The sequence below is a fragment of the Coturnix japonica genome, chromosome 5, assembly GCF_001577835.2.
Source record: "Coturnix japonica isolate 7356 chromosome 5, Coturnix japonica 2.1, whole genome shotgun sequence".
Lineage (NCBI taxonomy): Eukaryota > Metazoa > Chordata > Aves > Galliformes > Phasianidae > Coturnix > Coturnix japonica.
The window spans coordinates 21009332-21035635 of NC_029520.1; the positions used below are offsets into that span (position 1 = coordinate 21009332).

General features: G+C 40.3%; 1 protein-coding gene across 3 annotated transcripts in view; it reads left to right on the plus strand.

Moving 5' to 3' along the window:
- The window catches only part of AMBRA1 (autophagy and beclin 1 regulator 1), a 120630-nt gene that overhangs the window by 21010 nt on the left and 73316 nt on the right, over positions 1 to 26304 (plus strand). For all 3 annotated transcript variants that reach the window (XM_015864396.2, XM_015864395.2, XM_015864397.2), the window contains exons 8-9: positions 8901 to 8987; positions 14518 to 14700. In XM_015864396.2, coding sequence (XP_015719882.1) covers positions 8901 to 8987; positions 14518 to 14700 — 270 coding nt within the window. The remainder of the gene's footprint in view (positions 1 to 8900; positions 8988 to 14517; positions 14701 to 26304) is intronic.

Sequence of the window (26304 nt, forward strand, 5' to 3'; positions counted from 1 at the left end):
ATAAACTTTGCTTTCATTCAGTCTCGGGGAAATGAAGAGCTGTTCCCCTACATGTCTTTGTTATGGAACTCTTTTATGACTTTTCTTTTTGCTCACTTGTCTTTTTTCTCCTGGATTGTAGCAAGGACATGTTTTTCCATTATTAAAATGAAAGAGGTGCATGCTTCCAAAAACTGTCTTATGCTATTGGTTCTCCTGCAGCAAAGGTTTTGGTACTTGAGGTTTCTTTTCTTTTGTATTGGGAGTCTGTAAGGAAATAAAGATCTGTTATGCAGGTTGCATAGAAGTTGGAAGACGGCTATTTGAGCTGACATGACAGCTTTCCTACAGGCTGGGAGAAGTGCTCATGGCTTTCCTCCCTTGGAAGCTGTTCTTTGTGAGGTTGTCTATCTCCTGTGCTGTATGCATGGGGTTTCCGTGCACATTTCTGCTCCCACTACAGCGTCATGAACAGCAGGTCCAGGCAAGCTCACTCAGTCTGGAAAGGTTGCTTCTGTTCATGCTGGGTTTGTGTGTGTGATATTCTGTGCAGGATTTTACTCTCATAATTAATAGTGCTCTTTGAGATGGTTAACTTCTTTAGCTCCTATTCCTCCATCTTAGGTGAAGGATTTTTGGAGCTTTCTTGAGTATGAGGTGGAGTTGGGGATGCTGACAGTATAATGTGCTTCTTCTTAATGCTAATAGGAGCCCTTAATCGTTAGATGTGCAGTCACTTACATATATTGCATGCTTATGCTCATTTTTCACGCTCTTTATGAATGCACACAGCACGGTGTGCCTGGGGACAAATTGCCCTCATCCAATTATTCGCTCCTTATTAGAGAATCTGGGCCTGAGAATTTGCAGTGGAGCGCACATTCACTCCTTGGGCCTGGAGCAAATGGGGAGGGAGAGAGAGGGACCTGTGGTGTGACTCAGTAATACAACGGTAACCAAAATAGTGAAGATTCTTGATTTCTCTAGTTGAGCCATTCTGGTCTGTTGAATAGCTAACACGCATTTTAAACATTTTGCACATACATATTTAACTAATTGCGCCAAATGGCTGTCTGTGTGATGTAACTGACGGCCCTCCCTTTCTCTTCACAAGAAAGCACCTGCAGGAGCTGAAGTCTGTGAATAAACAGGGTTTAGTATCTGCCAGGAAACTGATTCATTTTTCTGCCCAGAATGCATTAGTATCAAATCTTCCCCCATCTTCGTGAGGTAGGAGGACTGGGGAAAGTGGCTGAACAGTCCTGCAGGTCATCCCTTGTCCTGGGTCTTTTCATTATTTCAGCCTGCCCCGGGAGCATTTTAAATGAAGTGATGGATGTGCATTGGGATTTCTGTTTTCATAGCCTTAGAAACCTACAGAGATAACAGTATGGTTCTTGCCCCCTCAAGAAAGATACCTCCTCTTCAATTCCCTATGGAGAAGTGGGAGTCCTATGTAATTATCCCAGAAGCTGACGCAGATCTGTGTGCGTGGTTATGTAGAGATTTTTGCTGTCCTTATAATCTGTGGTGTCGCAATCTCAAATGCTCCTTGTTCTGGAAGACATACGCTGTGAGCGTGAGGGCAGGTAGAAGAGTCCTCAGAAGAATAAAGTGGTCTGCATGCTCAGGGAGTTCAGTGTGTTTGCAATCTTCTGGCCGTGCTTTCAGGCCTTTTTTCATAGCCATGATGACTAGGACCTGGTCTCTGGCTGTATATCCGATATATAATGACATGTTGGTAAGTGTCTGCGTAGGAATGTTTGTCCTCTACACAGTTATAAATCTGTTACTATAGAGCAAAACAGCATGTACAGTAGCTCAAGTTGTGTGAATTCCTTCCTCCACCCCAAGTCTTGTGATGGCAAAATAAGTATAGGATCTTTCATCATTCTTTTTTTCCTCTGAGAGTTATTGCTAAACTAATCAATGCTGTTGTAGCTGCTCTTGACCCTTTTAATGATTATCATGGATATATGCTTCCTCTTGCTTGTTGAAGTAACACATTAATTGTTCCTTGGGTGCTGTGTGATGAGGACCTCTGTGTAGTGCTCCTTCATCTTTTGTTCTGATGCATGACCTTTCTCAGCTGGTGAAATAATAGATTAAGAATGTGACTTTGGGTCCACTTAAGAGAATTCATCATCTTCCTCAGAGCCACTGACCTTCCCTGTGATGAGCTTAAAGGTGTTGTGTAGCTCCTGTGGCATCTGGTGGTAAGTGAAGGTTGAAGTTCCTACACAGAGAGCAAATGTGTAGTATTACCTTCTGGTTAAATGCAGAACAGTTAAATGTTCTTGAAACTCTCTGCTCCTTGCCTCGTGATTAAAAGAACTCAAATCCAAACAGTTATTTCTATTTCTTGTACTTTTACCTGCAGTTCTTTATGTCTTGTAACTTCCTTATGCTCTTTCTCAAATAGACTCATTTCCATCCTGGCTGAACACCTGACATACTGTCTGTTTTCTAAAAAATACTTCAAACTTGTTTTCTACAGAATTCTTACACTGAGTCAGTCAAGGGAGAAAATATATGTCACAAGAATTTCTGTCTCATATACAACCTGCTTCTCCTTCAGAAAAATAGATTCTGTTTCTCTGAGAATGCCACACTGGAAAGGTGTCTTCTGTCTTCATCCACCCATCAGAATTAGCACAAACCCTTTCTCCCAAGCAGACCAAAGTGTTCTACAAAGACCGTGTTCGGAACATATCTGTGATTGCATTTGCATCTTTGCTGTCACTGTTTCCTCCTTTCCCTAAAGGAAGAAGACCCTAAGGGGCATTCACTGTATTAAGTAACTCTTCTCCCCTAGAACAAACAACCAAAAAAATCACCTAAACTCCATATGACTAAAAGAATGCCTAGTGGTGCTTAGATACCAGTAAGGATGGCAGCCACAAGCTCTTGCTTTTTATTGGGGAGAAGTTGCACCACACAGATATGAATGAGGGGTTAGAGGAGCTAACTCACAGCTGTGAGACTAGCTGAGTGTTTAGATTTTCATCAGTAATGTCTGAGGGATATTTCAGATTTATCTGGGTGTCATATCTTGCAAGAGCTTATAGCTGGCATAAGAAAAACATATTCTTGTTTGACCATTTCTTTGCTTCTAGTCATCTGCTTGTGATCTGTCTTAATTCAGTTTTGATGCCAAGCTTGCTATGACTAAGCACAGTCATGCAAAAGTTGAAACAAGTCTAGAAATGTGAGTTTGGAGGTATCAGTGTAGATTCTATAAAGGACTTAATTTTAGAAATCGTCTTTTCAGGCAATCTTTAAAACTGCACACTGATTGCTTTTTTATTTTAAGCTTGAATATGAAACTGGTGATAGCAAAAATGTTTTGCTGTTTTACAAAGACTAAAAAATGCCTAATGGAGTTTGCATACGTGATTTCATTTGTTTTTTTGAAATTAAGCAAGACAATACAGAGTTCTTTGAAATGATTTGTCCCTTCTCGTCAGAGAAAAGGGAAAGGGGAAAAGAAATGAAACCATTGGATTGGGTTGGATTAGGTTTTTATTCATCATAGCCCAGCTTCTAATCTTCTACTGAGACTGTAAGTATCTCTGAGAATTAACTGGACTTGTTAGCAGCTAATAAATGAGCCTAGGATTTGAGAGCAGGTGGCATTACTGTTGGGGAGATGGAGACTATTATTTGTCTTCATGCTTCAGCTTTCTTGTTTTCTGTTGATTGTTGCACCATCATTAGATTCCTTTCAGTTATCCTCCTCTTGTTTTAAACTGTTGCTGTTTTTTGCAATCATTAGGAACAGATCCATACGGACAATTGCTCAAGAGAGCTGACTACTAGCTGTAAGTCAGAGAGCTGAGAAAGGGGTGTGGGTGTAGTGCTGTAACAGCACCTCTCAGTGAGTGGCAGGGAATCTAAAACCAGGGGAGATGTACAACCAGAGGAGGAAGTTCACAGAAGCTGCTAGAATTGTCAGTGTACTCCTTCAAGGGATGATTAGGAAATGCTGTCTTAGGCCTACTTCATGGTTGAAGGCTGGGAGTGTGTGCTGCCTTTAGCATGCCTTGTTGCACTGGTTTCTTTTTGTTGTTCTTGTTTGAGTGATGCACAAGCAATTGCTCACCACTCTCTGACCAATGCCCAGCTAACCTCCAAGCAGTGGAAGAGCACAAGATGAACTCCCACCCCCCTCAGAACAACTTCTGCATGATGTCATATGATGTGGAATATCTCTTTGGCTGGATTAAGTCAGCTGTCCTAATTCTGTTCCTTCCCAACTCCCTGTGCCCATAGCTGAGAGCTGCCTTGATTCTGTGCAGCGCTGCTTAGCAGCAACTACTAACATCGGTGTGTCATCAGCATTGTTTTCTCCTAGAACCAGAAACACAGAATCATACCAGACACTGAAGAAAACAATTCCATCCCAGCAAAAACTAAGACACTTGTGTGCAGTAGCAGCTTAGGAGGATGGAAGCTGACTGAACAACCTTTTGGCTTTAAGGAGACTAAAGCCTCGGTGCTGCATGCCACACTTTTGGAAGGAGAGCCCTTCCCTCTGTGTTTGGATGGAAGCACCGCTCAATAATGTGCGTGCTGTGACAGCAAATCCAAGATTTGGTGTAGGGGACTGCGTATTGCTAGAAACTGTTGCTGAGAAGTTAAATTGCTGCATTTAAGTATCTTTTCAAAGCCTGCCTAGATGAATCATTCTGTCCCAAGAGGCTTTAGTGGTGATCCTCGCCCCCAGGGAGTACAGCGCAGTCTGGTAGTTGATGTGCTTGGAGGAGATTGCATCCTAACGTTTTTCCCCCTCTTGCTGCATCTTCTGGCATTCAGCTGCCTCAATCCTGAGAGATTTTCCTTTTTCATTTGTAGCATTCAGCACATCCTTGTTATCCCTCATGCTCTTAGTTGAAGGCATTCTGTAGCTTGGCCTTCGCTTCCTTTCCCCTACAGTAATGATTGCTGCTGTTTGCAGCCACGAGCAAATGGAGTGCATATAGAGTGGCAGTCTCATAGTTCTGATGTCTGATGGAAATAACGTTTGCTGAGACACCAGTGCTGATGAAAAGGCAGTTTATATCTACTTGTAGTAGTTTTAAAAACAACAATAACATAACCGACAAAGAACCGCAATCCTCCTCCTCCGAATTTAGCAAGCTGGGCCAGAAGCAGCTCCCAGGGTGAGCAGAGTTAATTCTCATCATCGTGGCAGTGACTGACAACCTGGAGGATGATAATGTGTGATTTTTTTTTTTCCTTCTGAGCGGGGGAGGAGAGTGGAAATTGCGGTTTTTCTGCTAATTGTACTTTAGATGTCATTTGTGACAGTTTCATATTGTCTAGACAGATATAGTGGAGCAATTGCTTGTACAGAGCCTAGTGTTAACCTGTTATATATCTGGGTAGCAAAAACTGGGAGTTGGGGGGGTGAGGGCATGCAGCAAGCAGGAGAGGAAGAGGGTTCTGTGAGCTCCGGAAAGGATTTGGGCGTTAGACATGATCTAGTGAAATGTTTCCAAAGGAGGTGCAAGAGATGTGTATTTTTGTTCTCTCTTTGCATGCTTCTCTGTTGGAAATAGTTAGACATTTGGTGGCTAGTGCTTTCCTGTAACTGCTGCTGTTTGTCTGCGCATTGTTTTTACACTCCTTAATAAAATTGCTACTAACCTGAGTAATGTCTACTTTGGTAGGCTATTGGGCTGTGTTAAACCCTGGACTTACTGAGAACATGCACTCTGTGCCCCTTTTGGGACTTAGGGTGGCAAAAACTGCAAATTGCAGCATCTAAGACTGCTGTAGAATGCTACATGAATTAGTTTAAAAACATTAATTTGCTCCTTCTTTGGGGATAGTAGGTTACACTATCAGTATCAAATTAGACATGTTATTGATGATTATAGCAGTGTATCTATTATTGAACCCATTTGTCAGTACCAGATGCATTCAAATCTGTAACTTGAGCCTCAAGAGCTTAGTCTAGAATGAGTTAGTTAAGTAATAGATGTTATTTGTGTTCAGTACTCAGGTTTTAGTACAGATTTTGTTATTCTTGGGAGCATTAAGTGCAGAGATCCATCTGTATCTCAGGAGACTGTACTTTGCCTTTTTTGCTTTGCTTTTTTTTTTCCTACTGTGTATATTGATTTCCACCTGTTTGTTGCTCTTAGTAATTTGAGAGGGCACAGCTGTAGGATAATTAAGAATCCACTACCTTTAGTGGTTTCTCAGCAGAATTATCTTCGCCCATGTGGTTTCAGTGTGGCCCTACTAAGTGGCTTGTGTACTTTGCTATGATGTAGTGCAGGAGGTGTCTTTGGTGCTGGCAGACTTGGAAGATTCTTGAAGGACAGCATTAACCGAGACTGTTCAACTCTGCACAGTCTCAGTGCATCCTATGGACGGTACTTAATGAAACACATCTGTCATCCCTCAACAGCTCCTGTTGCTTAATGGGGTGGAAATGACGAACTAAAATCACATGGCTTTGAAGCCTATATGAAATCCGTTTACCTGGATAACTGGGTGTTGGGTGTCAATCTGCTCAGTCAACTGCTAGTTTATGTTTTACTTGAAGTAACACTTAATGGTTTTCATTCAAGATGATGATTACCTTGCAAAGCAAGACTTTTCATGCTTTATTTCAAGGATCAGATAGGGTCTAAACTCTGTTTTCAAGCGGAGTGCCTCATGGGACAACTATCCCAAGGAACTGTGATGTGTGCCTTGCTCCTTCTTTCTGCTCAAAGCTCCACATTTGGCGTGCATGGGACTGCTGCCACTGCAGGGCGAAGCGTGGCTCTTGTACCTCCTTCTAAAAGAGACTGCTGTAAGCCTCCCCTTGCACACCAGCTGCTGGGCTCTGGGGTGTACGATGCTGCGTGGGCTGGATGTGGGCTGTGGGTGTCCCCACAGTTTATTTTGCTGCACATTTGGGCCTGTGACACAGAACAAGGAAATGCTCCTGGTTTTGCTGTTTTGTTTGAAGCATCATCTGTAGAACATGAAGCTATTGATGCAGACTCAGGATAAACTGCTGTGGGTTTTGGAGAGAAGTGCTTGTGCAGAGATTAGATGGGGCTGGTCAGTAGGATGCTTGCAGGCTGCTGACCTGGGAGAGCTGTGTGTGTGTAAGCAGCTCATGAAAGCAGACAAAAAAAATCCCACCAAAACATTGCAGGTATCAGTTCTGCTTGTGACGTATCATCCAGTCATCCACCCCTACCTTTCAGAAGCAATAAAAGCTGTTTATCCATGTTGCGAGTGTTGAGTTGTAGTAGTTGTAGGGTCTACTGTTTAAAACTATTGTACCATCATTTCTGGATTGGCTGCTTTTGTGTGTATGGACTTACATATTTGGTGCAGGAGAGAGATTTTGATGAGCCAGTATTAAAGTATTGTAACTTTCTGGGGAACCAAGGGATTCACAATATCTAGCAGTGTTGAAGGTGAGAGCTTTAGATTCAGTGACCTGGAGAATTAATTCATTTTAATAACAGATTTAATAACTATTCTTGAATAAGACAGATAATTTCCAAGAAGCTTTGTGCCAGAGTGAACAGGATTCTTTACCTCCTGTGAAGTCCCAGTGCTTTGCAGCAAGCCCTGAGTCTCTGCAGTCAGGGCATACTGAGTAGTTGGAGTCTTGTGCTTCTTCCTGTGTTCTAGATTTAAAATTTGTAACTGAAGATTTTATTCATTTCTTTTATTCCTGGAAGGCAATCCAGATCTGTCTTGTTTCTCCCAGTAGCGGACTTACCCCCCTTCCCATCAGAATCACATGTGTTATTTGCATTCCTGCTGTGCTTGCCTGAGAAATTCTGGGCAGGCTCATGCTTTCAGTATCTCTGTTCTCTTGTGATTTTATGACTTGCTGTCCAGAAATGGGAAGTTGGATGTGGATCTGGTCCACCATCCTGCTTCCTGTGTTGACGTTTGGTGTCCTGCATTGCAAATGCTAACTGCAAAGGATGAATGTGAGGCCAAGACTGTGATAGATTCAGACCTTTCTCACCAAGTGTGTGGGGGGTGGGTAGAACAGATGTGGTGTCAGATCTTCTTGACTTTCAAACCATAACAATTTTCATTTGATTTACAATGACTGGAAAACAGAATTTAGCAGGAGCTCCAAGGCAAAAGGACTTGAAAGGAAACTCAGCCGCCTTATAAACTTTAGTAGTTGATTTTTCCACTCTCCACACCCGCTCAAAATCATCTCTCTTGTAAGTGTTAATGTAATGGCTGCAGCGGGCTGGAATGAGTCAGCTGTGAAACAATGTCATCCTCCGCTTTGTGGCAAGAAGCTTCATAGAGGTGCATGTAGAAGCTGTGGTGGAGGACATGTTCCTGCTATATACTTCGATTCTGCTGCCTTAGTGACTCAGACTTCCTTCTCACTTATTCAAGCTGTCTGGCTGCATTTGCATACATTTACTTCTTGAGTGAATATTTCGTATCTCTCCCAGTGACTGATTAAGATACAGAGGAAATGAATACTTTTGTGTCCAAAAACCTCCTCCTGAGCCCTGAATTTTAGATTGCGTATCTTATTGTGAGAATTTACCAACAGTGCCCTTAGTCTCTGTTGTGAACTGTGTCCTTTGTCCCATGCTCATTAGCTGGTTTTGTGGACCTGATAAACTGGGATAGCTTGTCTCCAAAGGAGGAATAACATCTGCATCCTTCTCTTGAAATCTGGTAGTTAGTTTGGGATGACTCTTCTTACTTGAGGTATTCTTTCTTCTGTATGGTGAAGATGTTACTGTTTGTATAGGTATGTGACAAAAACACATCTCCAGTCAGTGATTTAGTATGTTGCAGAATTCTCTGCACCAATGATAGAAGTAGTTCTAAGAGGCTTTAGAAAGTAGGACATAAACAGGAGAGACTTCATAGGAGGACTTCAATCTTTTTTTATTTTTATTTTTTAATTTTATTTTTAGGAGGTTGCTGGAGTCTTCCCTCATTTCGTTATCTCGCTATGATGGAGCAGGGTCCCGGGAACATCCAATCTATCCAGATCCAGCCAGGTAAGATCTAAATGCAATCTGAAGGCGTTTCAGTTTCATGGACAAAAATACAAATATCCCCAAATCCTTTGGGAGTGATCCTAGGTCCCATCTCCTCCCTACTGACTTGCTTAGGGACAGAGATCAAACTGAATGTGGACAAAGTCATTAGGCCTTGAGGTGAATGAGGAAATGGGAAGGAGATTGCTGTTGAGGTAAGCACATAAGGATTCCTGAAATCATTTGGGATGGAGAACACTAGGTGGCAAACAGGTCCAACAGTAAATGAGATGTTATGAATGCATCAGAAATATCTTCTCAAAAAAATAATAATGAAGAAAGCAATTGTCTATTTGGAAGCAAGGGAGACTGCAGTAAAGACAGCTGAGAGCAGGCAGTGTGCTTGGAAGAATGAAATGTCTTCACAAGTGTATCTGTATGAGAGACCAAAATGTTAAGTATACTTAACTGAGAACAAATTATTGACAATTATATCTGAAGAGTCATGAATCATTGACATTAGACATGGAAACACCTGTAGTACTGCTTAATTTCCAGAAGAGGTGGGAGTATTGTAGAAGACTAGAAAAAGCAAACATGGTAGAGTTATCAAAAATGGAAAGAAGTGATCTTTGCAGTTACCACTTCGTGTATTAAGAAGGCAACAGATGGGATGTTGTGACCCACAGACTCTGTCAGAAGAGATGATAGAATTGTTAACAGCAAGCAGCTATGGAAGCTTTCAAAAACTAACTAGTGGCAAAATGAGCTTTCATTAGTTGCATTTAACGAAGCTGTGAATGAGGACCTTTCAGTGAATTTTAATCGTTTAGCCTCTGAAGGAACCCATGGCATAATTGCTTGAATCGAAGGCAACTAGAATTTATCATATAATAGAATAATATGGGTATAGCAGTGTATCAAAATTAAATATCTAAGTTGCTGGAGGAGTTTCCTCTTGTTCTTTTCAACGTTAACAACAACCTGTGTTTTTATTCAGACAACATTTCAAGTACAGATTTTGAAATAAGAAGTGATGTTCCAAACTAACCACAGTATGATTATGCTAGTAAGCAACTTTTTGCTGACTCTGTATCAGTAAATCTTTATAGAGGTGAAGTACTATATTAGGTCTTTTCCCACGTATTGTAAAGAAATTTGCTCTGTGAAGATGGCTCAGAGGCTTAGAAGAGTCTGTCTGTGAGTGAGGTGCGAGGTAAAGTGTGCTACCTATATGTGAGGTCATTGGAAAACATGTCATGGTCTTCGCAACTGAGTTTCAGAGCAGTGCTGAGAAATGTAAAAGCTTTCTGGATGAATATTGATTAAATTATAGGTAGAGGGGTTGATTCACCTGGAGAGATGAAAATGGTATTTTATAAACTTTAGTAAAAGGATACTGCTACATTTAGGTTAGATTGTGAATAAGTGTTAAAATTTCTGAAAATGTGCCAGTCCTTATTTTCTGGAATGCATAACGCAGCATTTTCTTGACTACTCGATTTTTAGCAAATTTCTTAAGCAGGTATTGTAAGAAATGGTTCTTGCTCTCGGGAATTATAGTTTAAATAGGAAAAAAAAGCAGGAGCACCTGCTTAGATGACTGATTTTATTTATTTTTTCCTCCTGTGTCAGATCTCTCCCATGCTGAAGCTCAGTAAAGTGTATGAAAAGGGGATGACTGTGTGAAACGTAAGCATAAGAAGGAGCATTGCCAGAAGTATTTTTATATTTGAAGCTATTTCTGAACTGATAGAGCATTCTTCATGTGAAAGTTCAGCCTTTTTTTTTAATCCTATAGAAGATATAGTAGTGTGAGTTTATAAGGATCTTAGAAAGAACGGTGCAGTGTTGAAACCTGTAAGAGGCTTAATTTGTTCCACTCAGTGTCACTTCATCTTTTTCAGAGAATGAGGTACATAATGTTAATCAGTGTGAGCTGAAAATTTGAGTGCTGTGAGTTGAGTTATTTTCCTTCATAAATCTTGCTGGTGTGCTGGGCTAGTGGAATCTTTTTAATTGTCACTTGACCTTGTTAGAAATTGGAGGGAGGTGAATAAATGGAATGCTACTGTATTTGAGTTTTTAAGTTTGTAATGGGAAAGATAGAACTTAAAAACAAACAAACAAAGCAACAACAACAAAAAAACTGGAGAGAGAGAAACAAAGACAGCCAACTTGATCTATGCTCCTCAAGACCTAGTTATTTCCAATGGATTATTTTTCTTTAACTCCATCCTTGCTCTGAAGAATTTATTTTCAGTCATATTTGTGTGTTTCAGCATCTCCTTTCTGTAATGGCACTGCATGTGAACAGCCTAGGTCAAGAGTGAGGCAGGAAGGATATTTTTGAAGTTACCTCAGTCGTAATATTCAGGTGTGGACTACAGCAGATTTTCTCAGGGGCTTTGCTGAACATCTCCAAGGTCATCTTGACTCTTAGCTTATTCTTCATAGGTCGTATGTATTAGTCTTATAAGCTGCTAAGGAATCAAATAGAGCTGGCATCAAAAGAACACCTCTTAATAGTACTTTATTTCAAGATATTCCAAAAGATGCTCCCAGACAACCTATACAAAGGAACATGGGATTTCTTTCAGATCCTCATGTTACTTCAGTTCTTCTCACTGGCCAGCCTGCAGCACTAAGTACCCAGAGAAAACCCCATCTCTGTGACAGAGCTTCTGGATGAGGCAGAAGCTGTTTGATTCTGGTTTTTGCACAGCAGCATTTCTCCTTCTCAGTCCCTTGTTCTGTGTCTGTTACTTGTGGCAGCATCATCTCTCCTACTCCGAACCATCTGCTTCAGTACTCAGGGTCCCGTCACCTAAGAAACTAGGTTAATTCAGGTCCCGTGGTGCCGTCAGATACAGCTGACTGTCCTGGGGATGCAAACTTGGGTTAAGAATTACTGGATAAACTCTGCTTGTGCTTTGCCATTGCTTATTTTTTGGAAGCTTAGATGGGAAATAAATGAATCAAGCAGTCTGCTGTGATTGGCTTGTGTTCAGCCAGCTGGTAGATGAGCTGCAGTCAGGACTGATTTACAATTGTATTCAGTAGCTGAATGAACTGAAGAGGTGTTTTCAATGTTAACCAGTATTTCTTATGCTGCTTTGCAGCATTCTGCACCCTTCAGGACAGCTAAATCCCTTATGCTGGTTCTCAGTTCTGATTTGTGTCATGACCATATTCCAGAGGCTGATACAGCCTGACAAATATGATTTTTTTTTTTTTTTTCTTGTTACACATGCACTCATCTGCAAAGATTAATTCCTTAGCCTGCTGCTTTGAATATGTTTCTCCCCTACATTGTTGTATGTTATCGCTTGCACTGTTCTTTCTGTGTATCAGGCTTAAGCTTCTTGTCTTACCTTTGGAAATCCTCTTCATTGTCTATCCATTCTGCATGCCACGAGCTGCCAAGAAGCTGAATCTGGCTGCTAGTCATCTGTTATTGCCTGTCTTTATTGCTTATTCTTTCATGTCCTTCAAACAAGAATCATTGTGTTTTCCTTGTGATGTGCTGCATGACTTGAGAATACTAAATGTCTGCAAAATTAATTCTTCAGGTCTTTCTGTAAAAATCTCCCTAGGAGAGCAATTAACGAAGAAAAAGGTTTAAACGATTGTGCTTTCTGGATTGCAGAGACCACTGCTCGTGTTTTCTAGTGTTACATTTTGCCTGTGTTCCTTTCTTTGTCTATATGCACATATTATGCTGTAGACTAATTTTCTTGGCTTTTGCAGAGACATTGGCTTATGCAAAAGGCTGGAGGGGAGAACAGCTTTTTGTTTATATGCGCATTTCTGTAAAGCCTTGCTTTTTTTTTTTTTTAATTATTCTTGGCCCGATAAGTTTTCAGGGGAGTAAAGAAGAGAGTAAAGAGGAATGCTATGTACAGCCAAGTCTTTTATATTCTGAAAGCATGAACAACTTTAACTCATCTAACATTGTGTAAAAGACAAAGGAAACATGGAAAATAAAGTGCGTGTATATGGTTCTCCTTACCACTTTTGCTGGTTGTTGAGAACCTTAGCAGACCCCATAACCTCTAGTCTGCCTGCAGATTAGCAATGTTAAAGAAAGAGTGGCCTGGTAGTGTGTAGGCAGCTTACATTGAGGAAGAGGGACATCTCTTAATCTCCACTTATTTCTCATCACCTTCTCTTTTGCTTATACGCCCTAAATGTATGGTGAAATGGGAGATTGATTGTACTTGATGGTTGTCTGCAACCAAAACAGCATTAATAACAGTCAATCTCTTGGAGGATTAGTACTTTTTTTTTTTTTTCCTTGATGCTTTAGAGAGCAATCTCTCAAAATGCTATTAAATATAGATTTCCAGTGAAATATGACTTTAGGGTTATTAGCAGAGCACTTTGTCAGACCTGGTCTGATTGTTTGCTGCTCATGCTGCTGGATGTAAAAATGTATTCATTCATCTTACTCGTAGTATATCACCATAGAACCAACACAGCTCTGATTTAGATTGGGATGAGTGGGCAGAGAAGAAAGTCTAGCCCATATAACAATCATGTTATCAAGGGATGATTATGGAGTTAACATTTTGTCACTAGTTATAGTGTAACTCGGTGAACCTTTGTAGTGGTGGTCAGAGTGAGAGTGAATATGGCCTTAACAGTTCTCATGGCTGACAGTGAGTTCTATTCTGAAAGGACTTTACATTGCAGCTCTGTTCTGAAGATAGATAGCATTCACAGAAAGTGGAAAGCCCACCTCTTGTGTGGTTTCAAAATAGTATATTTTCATCTCTATATTACTGTCTGGAATTTACTGTTTACTTAAGTTTTTGTTTCATTTTTTCTTTGTTAAAAGCTGCTCAAACTTTTATCTGTAGTTAAAAGCATGGCTGTACGCTCTATTATTGGTCTTTTGCTCGTGATGCCTTTATAGAAAGGGGGATCAGTACATCCCAGGGTCATGAAAATATAGTCTGGTAACTTGCATTGATGAAAAGGATGAAAGTCAAACGTGTATGGAATGGAAGAGCTAGAAGTTGAAGGAATAGGCATGTTAATGTCTGAAGTTTTTGAGGGTTGGTTTTGTTGTTTGTTTTGGGGTATTTTTGGTCCCTTTCCCTGAATTTATGTTCAAGTCTAACTCAAAGGGAGAGACACAATTCTTCAATTCTCAGGTTTTAATATTGAGTAACTGTGCTGCAGAAAGTGTTCACTAGAAGCTGCGAATGTATGTAGGGTGGGAATGCAGTGTATTTTTACCCATTTAGCACCAAGGAACTGGGTAATATTAATAATAAAATCTGTGCCGCAGTTTAAGTTTTTGTTTACAGGTACTCTGTAGTGCTCATGTATGCACAGCAGAAGAATGATGTAGGAGTGAAATGTACGAAGGGAAAACTAGTTTTACTTAGTTTATTTATTTACACCGTCCTGGATAAAATAAAACCAGCCTGTTTTGTGATGTGCTGCTACCATCCTGGAACTTGGAGCTCCCAAGGAAGAGCAAGGTTAGCTGTCATTCTGTGCTTCTGTAACAAGTGTCTGTCTGTATCTCTCTCTCGCTCAGGTTATCTCCTGCTGCATATTATGCTCAGAGGATGATTCAGTATCTTTCTCGGAGGGACAGTATTCGACAGCGATCCATGCGATACCAACAGAACCGTCTCCGCTCTTCCTCCTCTTCTTCTTCCACTTCGGAGAACTCAAGCCCATCTGTAGAGGGAAATGACCTGGAATTTGAAGATTTTGAGTAAGTGTACATATGCTGTCTTGCCCTCTTGCTAGTGTGCTGTCAGCAAAGGACCACTTTGTGGGTTCCTGCTGCTTACCAAGCAAAGACATCTCAGGCCTCCTGTAGGAGCGTGATAAGTTTAGATCATTCATTCAGTCCTTCAATGAAAACAGGTTGCTACAAATTGATCTTGTCATTTCTGTCATGAAAAATGAAAGGGGCTTCAGGCAAACTTGGCACATAATTCCATCTCAACCAGATTTAAAGGACTGGTTGAAAAAGGAAAGGAGAATTTTGTTTTGTCATGAAATTGATGAGGAGCCAAAAATATATTAGAGCTTTCAAATATTGAGACAGAGGAAGAACAACCAAGAGGCTTTGCAGAAGGTAGTTCTGTAGTATAAGGCTATAGGAGATAGCCAACATGTTCTGTTACTTTTACTTGTATCTATGCAACTTTGTCAGGTTACTTAAACCTTCTGGGATTGCATTTTTGGAAGACTTTGTGCTTGTGAATCTGTGTTAAGGCTTAATTTCCTGCAAGGAGAGCAAATGGCTTCTCATGTCAAAATGAGGAATGGCCCTGCATCCTAACCTTAGAACTGCACTTCTATAAGCCACTGTATTTCTTCCTGAACAGTTCTCCTGACAGACTTTTAAGTCTGCTCTCCAACATCTGCTTTTGGACTTTTAGTGATACCGAAAGTGATCCCAGAGAACAAATTTATAGCAAATCCTTTCCAATAAATGGGAATAGAGTAATAGGCCATTTGGGTGGCATGGAAACCAAAAGCTCAGGCATTTATTTATTTGAAAATGAATTTTGGAAGAAAAGAGAATGACTGTTCTCATCTGTCTCCAGTCATTCCTTTTAAATAGGAGACTTTTCCCTCGGTATTTTAAGTATTTCACTGAATTTTTCCTCTTTTGTGTATATTATGCTTAAGACACAGGATTATTGTGAACATGGTTATAAAAGTAGTCCATATAGACAGTGTGGTAGTGAGCTGCATTTCTTTGAGAGGAGCTTTGAGCCCCTCATATATCTGGGCTTTTGCGTTTTTCCTACCAGCAGAGGATGCTGTCAACTTCGTTGTTGTCAGAAGTTTCTTGTTTGCTTGCTGCATTTGCACATGTTTGAGATGGCATGATGCTAAAGCTCCATGTTATTTGTATCAACATGACGTCCTTTATGAAGGGTGCTGGTAAGACTGTTCCCAGAAAAGCAAGATGTTAATTCCTTTCAAGTGGTGGTAGAATAGTTTTTTGTGTTTGTTTGTTTTTTCCCTGGGTGTTACTTTGTGAAGCTGTTGTTTCATGCTGCAGCAGTTATTGAGAAGTATAGGGTGAATGAGTATCTCCCCTGTCAGTTTGGCTTTCTGTAAGATGAAAATGAAGGGATGTAAGGCAATAAAGAAGAGTCACTCTAGTAGTTTTTTTAAAGCAATACCCTGGCCTGGAAAAGCAGAAATGTGCTGGCTGCTGAGCCAATTTTGTAAGGCGGGCACCTCACAAGTACAGACCTTTATTTATTTTACTCCATTCTTTTCATCCAAGGCAATTTGTTCTGCTGGGAAAAGAAAAGCTGGTAGAGCCTCCATTCACAGAGCCGGGCAAATACCTGCAGAGAAGTGTGTTCCCCTGCAGATAATATTCACATGGTGTGAGCACCCAGTCAGGGAACACTTCAGTGAACCAAACTCATTGGTTGTCTTTCATTTCATACTGAGCAAAGAGAAGTGCTCATTCCTTATTGTATAGTAGCTGAATTTGTTGGTTGAATGTTTCATACTGAATTCTTGTCTATGCATTCAAGACATTGTCTTTTTTCCTTCTCTGCTTCATTATTTCTCCTGGCTGATTAGAGGGAGCTGCTGTGCAGGGTCCTTTGAGCTGGAACTTGTCTCCTGACTCATTTGATTTCTGCTGAGACTACACAATGAAATGTTTTGCGCAAAATTCTTTCTTCTCCTTTTGACTCCTGTATCCCTGCTTTTTACTTGTTGCCTGAGAGGAGTCGTATATTTCTTTCTCATCGTGGTCCAAATGCTCTAATTTCTCTGCTTCTCCAGATCTGATGCATTACAGAGAACTGTTTCTTTGTATTGCTGAATGCAGCTCATGCTTTTCTATTGGTATCTAATGAACTTCTCTCAATGTGAAAGCCATAGCAATTTCCCTCAGTGCTTTATTTTTCTAAACTGATTAATGCAATTGGTAAATCCTCTCTCTTCTTAACTCTTGATATCCAGGAAAATGAAAAGTGGAGGTAGCATTAAACGCCAGTTGGTTTTACTATATGTAAAGCTGTGGCCAAGGAACAAGTCTAGTACATGTCTGTTAGGCACTCTGCACAAATCTTATTTGGCCCTCATCTTCTTTGGGCTTCCAAGGATTCTCTTCCTCTAGGATTCACTGTTAAGACTTTTCAGCTTTGCTTTCCTTATGACCTAGTATGCAGGACACAGTAGCCTTGGCCTCTGTGCTGTCTGTGTGCAAATAGCCCATAAATTTAAGCTGAAGCCTCTTGCCCTGCACATCAGTATCTTGATTTCATTTCCTTCAGAACGCCCGCAGTTTCTCCGGAATCTCATTTGAATTAATTCATAAATATATTTTGTTTGTGGTAGTGATAGCTGTAGTTTTGGTCTAAGTATGTGAAATGGAGTGTTGTTTTTTTTTTTTTTTCATAGGTATTAGTAATATCCTTTTATTATACCAGCTGCTATGGGCAGAGGGAGGAGAGAGACAAGCTATACCTGTATTATTTGATCTAATAACATGTTATCTCTCTGCATGTACTGCCTGTGTTTAACCTGTCACTGTTGTCATCTCAGTTCTTATTAAATACAACTGACAACTGTAAACTTAGTCATGTCTGCAAGAAAGTATTTTATACAGAATGTATTGTATATACAGACTGTAATATTGGGTTATTAACTGATAAATTGGTATGAGTGGGTTTTTAGGTTAGCATTCTATGAATTCTAAGCTAAAATGAAAATGTTTCTTGTATTCTGGAGTAAGAGTCTCTGAGTGGTGAATGACATCACTTTGTTCTTCCAAAGTAACTGGTGATAATAGATTCTTTGTAGACCACTCATAGATGTTGAACTTGCTAATTTCAAGGTCTTTTTGTTTTGAAACACGTAGTAAGTTTAGATTTATGGAGCTAAACTGTATTTCCACTTCTTCAGTAAGTTTGACTGGATCTGTTCTTGAGCCTGTTACTCTGGAACAGTTAAAACATGGGAGGCTGTGCTTCCAAGGATATCACTTTTTTTGTATGTAATTCAAAATCAGTCACCCTAATCATTAGGTGAAGCTGTTTCTGCAGTTTAATTTTTCCCATCCATGTAACTTTTTTTTCTGCTGCAAATATGGGAAAGAATACAGGTTTTTTGTTTTTTTTATCTGCTGCTGAAAAGCAGATACACAGTACAGTATACCTCCTTGTCTGGAAGCCTTGCTCAAAAATCCTTCAGTTCTGTGAAGTCTTTCAAGCTGGGGCTAAAGGTGTGGCTGTGGTTGACTCCTGCTTTTGAGGCCAGGCTACCTGGTAGAATGTGGTTTTGAAGGATCTTAGAGTTAATACTACTTTAACATCTGTGGCTTTTTCTTCTTTTGTCCTTCTTTGTTCTTCTCAAAAGGATGTGTGTTGGGCATTCAGTTGTGCCACTGTCACAGATAGGAAGGTCTTTCCTGTGTTGTCTCTATACAAGAAGTGTATCACCTCCCAGACCTTGAGAACTTGTTTTGGTGCTTTATCTTTTTTATTTCTTTTGAGACATTTCAGAGCACCCAGACGGAGAATATGAGCACCAAAGGCAGTGTTCTGCTGAGAATATAATAGGCACTCTGTTTTTGTAGGAGCGGGCTCTTGCTTAGTGGAAGTGATGAATCACCTGTGGAAAGCTTACAGGATTCACGGTGAAATCATTTAGCTTTTTTTGTCAGCTTTAAATCATTATGGTGTTTCTGGACCTAGGCTTCTCAAATGGGCATCTGGAATAGGTCCCTTCATAAGTGTGTAAGAGCCCACCATGTCTGTTTTTTGCTATTCTCAGTTGCATTATTGATGCTGTTATAACTAGAATTGGCAAATCCAAGTTCCTCCAGTAGTCTCTTGTATTAAAAAAACTGGGTGATTGAGACCTGCCAGCTGATTGCCGCTTTATTGGGTCAGAATGTCAATTTTACTCTCTTGAATATGATATTATTATTTTAGAGAGTGATATGGTAGATTTTTCCCTTCTTCTGTAAGTGACATGTTTGGTTTGGTGTTCTGTCAGTGTTTTGTCGTAGCCAGTGTTCTGCTTGGAGCTGGTGTTTTGGTTTAACTTTTATATATAAAGCAGGAAAGTTCATGGCTAATAAGATACCTCTGCAGTTTAACCAGGCAATCACTCTACCTTCAGAATCTTTTAATTTTAAATATCATTTATTATATATTTTTTAGAAAGCTTGACACGTCTTAATACCTGAAAATGTTAAGAGCTGCCTGGACGCAGTGGTGTCTGAAGTGATATTACCTGAGAAAAGCCTGAAGGGACGAGCAGTGGCCATGGCAGTGTGGTAGCTCAGAGTGTCACTTGGATAGTTCAGGCTTTTGACTCTTCTCGCTGTTGCTTGTCAAGAGGAATGGTGAAAATTTGGTGTGGGAAGGGAGTTGAATATCGCGATGAAAAATGTGCATGCTAATCTGTAGAAATGCAATCAGTTCACAATGTACCTGCTGCTTTCCTGTCCGCTGTGCATTAATTTATTTCAGAGTGCTTTTCTAATTCCAGCGTCAGCCTTCAACTTCTGAAGGAGAAACTCTGAAAAGTAGAACTGGAGTTTTCTTGTGAGGAGAACAGAGAGTTCAGAAAGGCTAAAGCTTGTGTGAGATTTTAGATAAGCATGGAGCTTTTTGATCTGCAGTTCCAGGACAGCAACTAAGAGCAATTCTATTGTGAGAAGTGAAGGGAATCTGGGAGGTACAGAAGAAAGCTACTTGGTAATGTGACTGTAGCTTAGCCCACATCATGTCCAGGTGGATGGGATGCCAGATGTTTGGTTCAGATACACTGTAGCAAAGATGAGCTGATAGTATTCTGGTGTGGTGATAGAAAAGTAGCATAGCTAAACTGCAAGGTTTGTAACAGTAATTACACTCCTTTTCCTCTTTTACTGTTGCTACCCTGATGTTTATGTTTAAGGTTAACAAAACACTTGAGAGGAGGTGGAAAATATATATGCACTTTGTTGCTTAAACGTTGGTGAAATGAGGTTTTTAGGATCTTCAGTTCATCAGAAAACTGCAGAAATAAAATTTCTTTCTGGAAGTCTTAAATGGAAAGTTTGTCATCTGTCTCTCCTATGTGAGCACCTACAAATAATGCTCTTGTTAGTGTTTTGTTACTTGAGTTCAGAGATAAATATTAAAAAACCAGGATTACTGTTTGTTGCATGTAGCTGCCTTTGTTGTTGTTTTCTTCCCGGCGCCCATTTATCTGTGTTTTTGGTGCCAACTGGTTGGAGCTTGATGGTCACATTATTGTTCTTTGCTCTGGTATAAGTTTCTGTAGCAGTTAGCGCTAGGATGTTGCTTCTAGATACACAGCAATTTATGTTAATTATATTCATCATCTTAAACACAGTTGCAGGCTAAGAATGCTAACAAGTCCTGGATGAATGGGAATGATACTGAACCTACTCTTTGAACTTCACTTTTCAAGGATTAGTGAGAGTCTTAGTTTGGCTTGTGATCTGCTCATAATAGCCTGCAGCTTCATTTTCCCTGTTCTTTTTATCTTTATCTTTTGTGACAGTCTTTTGTATTCTCCTTATCTTGGTCTTAATGTCTAATAATACTGCTTGGATGCAGTGACAGGCAATGACTATTTCCTTGCAGGAGCACTGCAGGATATTGCTAACCTCTCCATGCTGTTTTACCATTAAGTCACATTCCAGCAAGGCAACCATCTTCATAACAGGGTGGCAAAGGAACAAATGCCTCTTGGAAGGTGACAGTTGCCAGAAAAGCTCACATCATATCCCACACTGTATGTTGCCTGGGCTTCTTGAAACAGTCTTCATGTCAAGACTGTATCCTTCACCCTTCTGAGTTTTTCTTGCAATTTAAGCTACTTAGAAATTATATTCGTTGTTTTCATTTTGCCTTTATTTTCTGTCTCTGAAACTCTTAAGTCAAACAAGATCACCTGGTAAATGATGTCTGGTATTGCTGAGAGTGATTAAGGCAGCATTTTTGCTGCTGACCCTACAGAGCAGGCAGTGGTTAGCTTTCTGCAAACCTGTAGGACTGATAGTTAATTGTGCAGTTATGTTTTCATTTCTAATTATCTTGGAAAAGCAGCATAGTAATAGCATAATGACAACTGTTGAGTCATGGCCTGAACCACTGATTGAACACCTGAGGAAAGAAAGTGGTTATCTCTTGGAGCACAGGTGAAGGCAGTTCAGTCCAACACAAGGGATAGAGCCTGTCTGCACCTTTCTTAGACCTCATTTAAGGGCTGACCATCACTGGGAAAGGATCTCTGGTTGGAGATTCCTCCCTTGTGGAGTTTTCCCTTCAGGCTTTGATCTTCAGAGGTGGTTGAGCACTTTGCTCTTTATAACACCATCCCATTCATGCTAGTCCCTTTGCTATTTTATTCCTGTATTGCCTTTTCACTGCATTAATCTTTTGGATTCTAACAAATAGTCAACGTGTCCTATTAAAAAATATATATATAATAGTGCTTGCTTTAGGTGCTTAATTCCAGCGCTGAAGTCCAGTGGGACAGCTGTTAGTGTTTGCTGTATGAACTATTGAATGAGCACCAGTTGTACTACTTAGCTGTAGTGATATTTGCATTCAAGTGCTTGAAAATGCCCAGTTAAGGGGTCTCCAAAGAAAGACAGTTGTAATGTTGGATGTTTTTTGTTGTTTTTTTTTTAATAAAAAATTGAATAGAGTTGTTTCCTCAGTCAGTTTCCTCCAGTGTCAGTTCTAGGCTGGGATGTAGGGATTCTCTACCTCTGTCCAGCCTCTGCTTCTGTTTTATAAGGATTCAAGGGGTGTAACACCTTATTCTAAAAGGTCATCTGTTTGAAAGTTCACCACATAGTGAGGTGATTAGAATAGAGTCAACTGGATACCTGCTCTGCTCCTAGATAAGAGGGCTTTGTTGTGGTTTGAAATTAGTGTCTCTCTGAAGCAATTAATCCTCAGTGTTTAACGGGTAAGTGCTGCTATTTCTCTTGACCGGGTGACAAATCCTCTCTTATGTGATGCTTGTCTGAAACACTTCATCTTCTGAAGTGCCATTTTTAATCTTGTAAATACATTTCCCTCAGAATGGCCCTCTAAAAGGTAATCAAGGCTGGAGGTTTTGTTTCCCTCTAGATAGGAGAGCCATTAGTAACACAGCAATCTACAGTACCATTGCTGTTGGGAAGTTTTAGTTGATAAATATGTGGGAACACCAAAGGAAACTTTTCTTGAAAAAAAAAACCTGCTTGCTTTGACTGACATTTAAGCCTTCAGAAGAACATAGGAAAATGGAAAGGTGCGGTGCCTTGAGTGACTTAACTAATTTCTTCATCAATTACCATACTAAGTAGCTATGTAAATAATCTCTTCTAATTCTTACCTCTCCAGCTGGACAGCATTGCTGTTGGCAGTTTCTTTAGCATTTTTATTCTTCAATTTCGCTGGACTTTCACTGTTATGTTTGGGAGTCTGTTCCATGGTCCAAAAACACGTAGTGCCAGGATAAGCTCTTAGTGTAGCATATGCCTCTTTTTGCTTAGTTTTTCTTGGTTCTTATTGTGTTCTTCTGTTCTATGTGCTTCAGCAATACCTTTCAAAGACAGGTAGAAGAAATGATGCTTTTAATCTTTGTGACTGTATGCTCATTTAAATCAAAGTTTTTGTCATTTTAAAGTCTGTGAATGTTGGTATTTGTTACCCTTTCTAATATGCCCAGTGTGCCATGCTTAGCTATTTGTACCTACATATAGAAAAAGTCTCAGCTCAGATATTGTTTTAAATCTTTTCTGTTAAACATATTCCTGTTTTTAAGTAACATGCTGTTGTCCTCAGCCGTAAGTAGGATGGTCCCCTTTTTCTGTGTTGAGTTTACAAATTTTTCAAATCTTAAGGATTGCGAGTAAAATAACATCTGTAAGGTGGAAACTGCGTGCTTTTAAGAGACAAATCTTACTGATCCAGGACCTGTTATTGCAGCTACTGTGTCTTTCTGCAGAGTTACAGCAACTTGCATCGTGACTTTCATCTTCTGTGTTTCTTGCTGAAGTATTGAGAACGTCAGGGTTTTATTTATGCTGTGTTTACCTCTGAATTTTGAGAGGCTTATTTCCTAGAAATGCTTCTAGCTTTCCCAGTTTGCTGGAGATGCTCAGGAGCTTGCAAGATCAGGGAGAAAAAAAGCTGAAGTTCTAACGATTTCTGATGTCTGGATCCTCTCAGTTGTAAAACCAGTAGTTAATTTACTGTCATTGTGCTCACAACTCTGTATGTCTCTTACTCACTAGTTGTGGTGCTAGGAAGTGGTTGACATGTTCTTAGAATCACTAGCAAACATAATGTGCCCCCCCACACACACACTTCTTTTTCTTTGTGCTTCTGTACCTTTGATGAAACATAATGTGCTTTATCTCATCATCCTATGCAGCTTTTGCAATTATGCCCTTCACAGTATGTCATCGCTTTCCATCCAGATCCTCAGAGAACCCTGTGAACTACACACATTCTGTTTCTTCTTCATGGCCATTTTATTGATACCCTAAATGCACTCTCAAAAGGACCTGGGTCAGTTTTGACCAGCCTCTGAAGCCAAATAGTACTTTTTGGTAGCATCTTCTGAGCTCTCAGTATGGTCTTTATGCTACTCCTGCCCTTCTGCTGCTTCCTCTGAAGTAACTTGCAGCAGTCTTAAACTACTAGCAAGCATGAGGAGATGCCTCATGTCTGAGGTATTGACAAAGCTTTTCTTCATATTACATTGATGGTATAACTGAATCCACTGCCAACCCTTCAAGATATTTGTAGATGCCACTTTACCAGTTATTTAGCATCAGAATGAAGTGCAGAAACCTCTGCAATAGAAATTGATTTAGCATTTTAAATTTGATCAGATGAAGTGCTATAAAATGCCAAAAATATGGAGCAATTGGCTTGGTCTGGCATAATTTGATTCTTTCCTGCTTGTGTGACTTTACTGGTACTGGCTCTGATAATTAAATGGCGTTTCAAAATGGTCCTTGTTGACCTAATTCTGTTGGCAATGTAGGCAGTGGGAGTTTTAATGTTGACTACAATGGGAACGGTTAGACCAGCAGATTGCATTAGAAATTCCATGCTGTGTGTTTAATTTCACTTCCTAATACAACAATTTCTAAATATTAAAAATTACTGTTGCCAAGATTGAGAAGCAAAACCTAGCTGCTTTTTTTTTTTTTTTCCCCTTTTCTTATGGTCTTGAATATCTTCTGTATCCATTCAGTTACTAATGCGGTAGCAGAGTTACTACATGTGAAGAAAAGCCTTTCTTTTCCAACCTCTAGAATGCATAGTTTTGCACCTGCATTTCCATTTTCAAAGCCATCATTTCCACTCTGTTCTATATACTTCGGTCAACAGGCAAGAAAAGTACCAAGAAATACAGTTTGTACAAACTTTCATACTTCTATAAGCTTTACAAGCCTTCTTGAATATATGGGAATATTGCTTTCTCTTCCTGCACCTTTTCTGTGTTAATGCTATTTTTTTCCTACCAACTGTTATGCACCATGTTAACAATCTTGATTGAGGGGATTGAGTGCACCCTCAGTGAGTTTGCAGATGACACCAAGTTGGGAGGGAGTGTTGATCTGCTTGAGGGGAGAAGGGTGCTACAGAGGGACCTGGATAGACTGGATTGATGGGCCAAGGCAAACTGTATGAGTTTCAATAGGACCAAATGTTGGGTCCTGCATTTTGATCACAACAACCCCAGGCAACACTACAGTCTTGGGGAGGAGTGGCTGGAAAGGTGCCTGATGGAAAGGGGCCTTGGTGTGCTGATGGACAGTTGGCTGAATATGAGCCAGCAGTGTGGCCAAGAAGGCCAATGGCATCCTGGCTTGTATCAGAAATGGTGTGGTGAGCAGGACTAGGGAAGTCATCCTGCCCCTCTACTTGGCACTGGTAAGGCCCCACCTCAAGTACTGTATTTAGTTTTGGGCACCTCAGTACAGGAAAGACATTGAGGTGCTGGAGCAGGTCCAAAGAAAGGCAACAAGGATTGTGAAGGAGGAGAGATTGAAGGAACTGGGGCTGTTTAGTCTGGGGAAAAGGAGGCTGGGGAGAGACCTTATTGCTCTCTTCCAAAATCTGAAAAGTGCTTACAGCAAAAACAGGGTTGGTCTCTTCTCACTGGTGACAGGACAAGGGGAAATGGCCTCAAGTTGTGCCAGGGTAAGTTTAGGTTGGATATTAGGAAACACTTTTACAGAAAGGATTGTTAAGCACTGGAATAGGCTCCCAAGAAGCTGGTTGAGTCACCATCCCTGGATGTGTTTAAAAACCGTTTGGATGTGGTGCTCAGGGACATGATTTAGCAGAGGGTTGTTAGAGTTAGGGTAGTATGGTTAGGTTGTGGTTGGACTCAGTGATCTTTAAGGTCTTTTCCATCCTGAGTGATTCTATGATTCTGTGTTGCCGTTCTGGATTATCCCATGCTGGGATCTAAGCAAGTTATCTGTAACCTGAATTCTGGGACAGACCCTTAACATTTGTTGACCATTTGTAGGTGAGGTTTCCTCCTCAGACAAACTAGTCTGGTTTTGTTCCTTCTTCATAAGTTCCCCTGTGCCATTGGCTTTTGCTGGTGCACTGACAGCAAAGGTTAATCCAGGAGGCTTTTCAACCCTGTTACAACACTTGCTGTGACACATTGGTTTCACTTATTTTTGCAGGGAAGCTGTTGGGACTTTTTACAGCGGAATCTTATGAGTGCAAACATACTGAAAGATCTGTCTTTTCAAGTTATGTTAATGAAACTATCCACTGCAAATAATTAACTGAATGAATCTATGGGCAGTTGACATTAGGTAGGAAGTGGAACATGAGGTTTCCACTCCTAGTTTAGAGAACTTTGTAGGAAGCTTTTAGTTTCTTACAGGAGTGCTTCGCGCTGGCACTGCAGGCAATCTAACATCTGCTCTCCTCCCTCTGTCAGCAGGCAGTGTGTAGTACAGAAATAACACAAAGTGCCACCCATCTTTACTGATCTGTGGAGCTTTTTATTTTCCTTTTTAGAAGGTGCAGAAATAATCTTCAGCTGGCGCCAGGGTAATATCAGCTGTTTTAGCTTTACAGCAGTAGATGCTCAAAAACTCTTTCGTGATGTTGAGCATAGGAGTTTAGATATAAATGACTCTGTAAATTAGTGATTTGGAGTGATGTTTGGTAATATCCCTTTTTCACACAAACAGCTAAACGAGTGTATCTTAAGCTTCCATTCTGGTACTTGGAAATTTTAACATTCTCACAGGATAGTCACTGTTTCTCATTCCAAATCCTGTTGCATAAGTTACAGTGTAGTGGTAGTTAGAATGGTGGGGGTT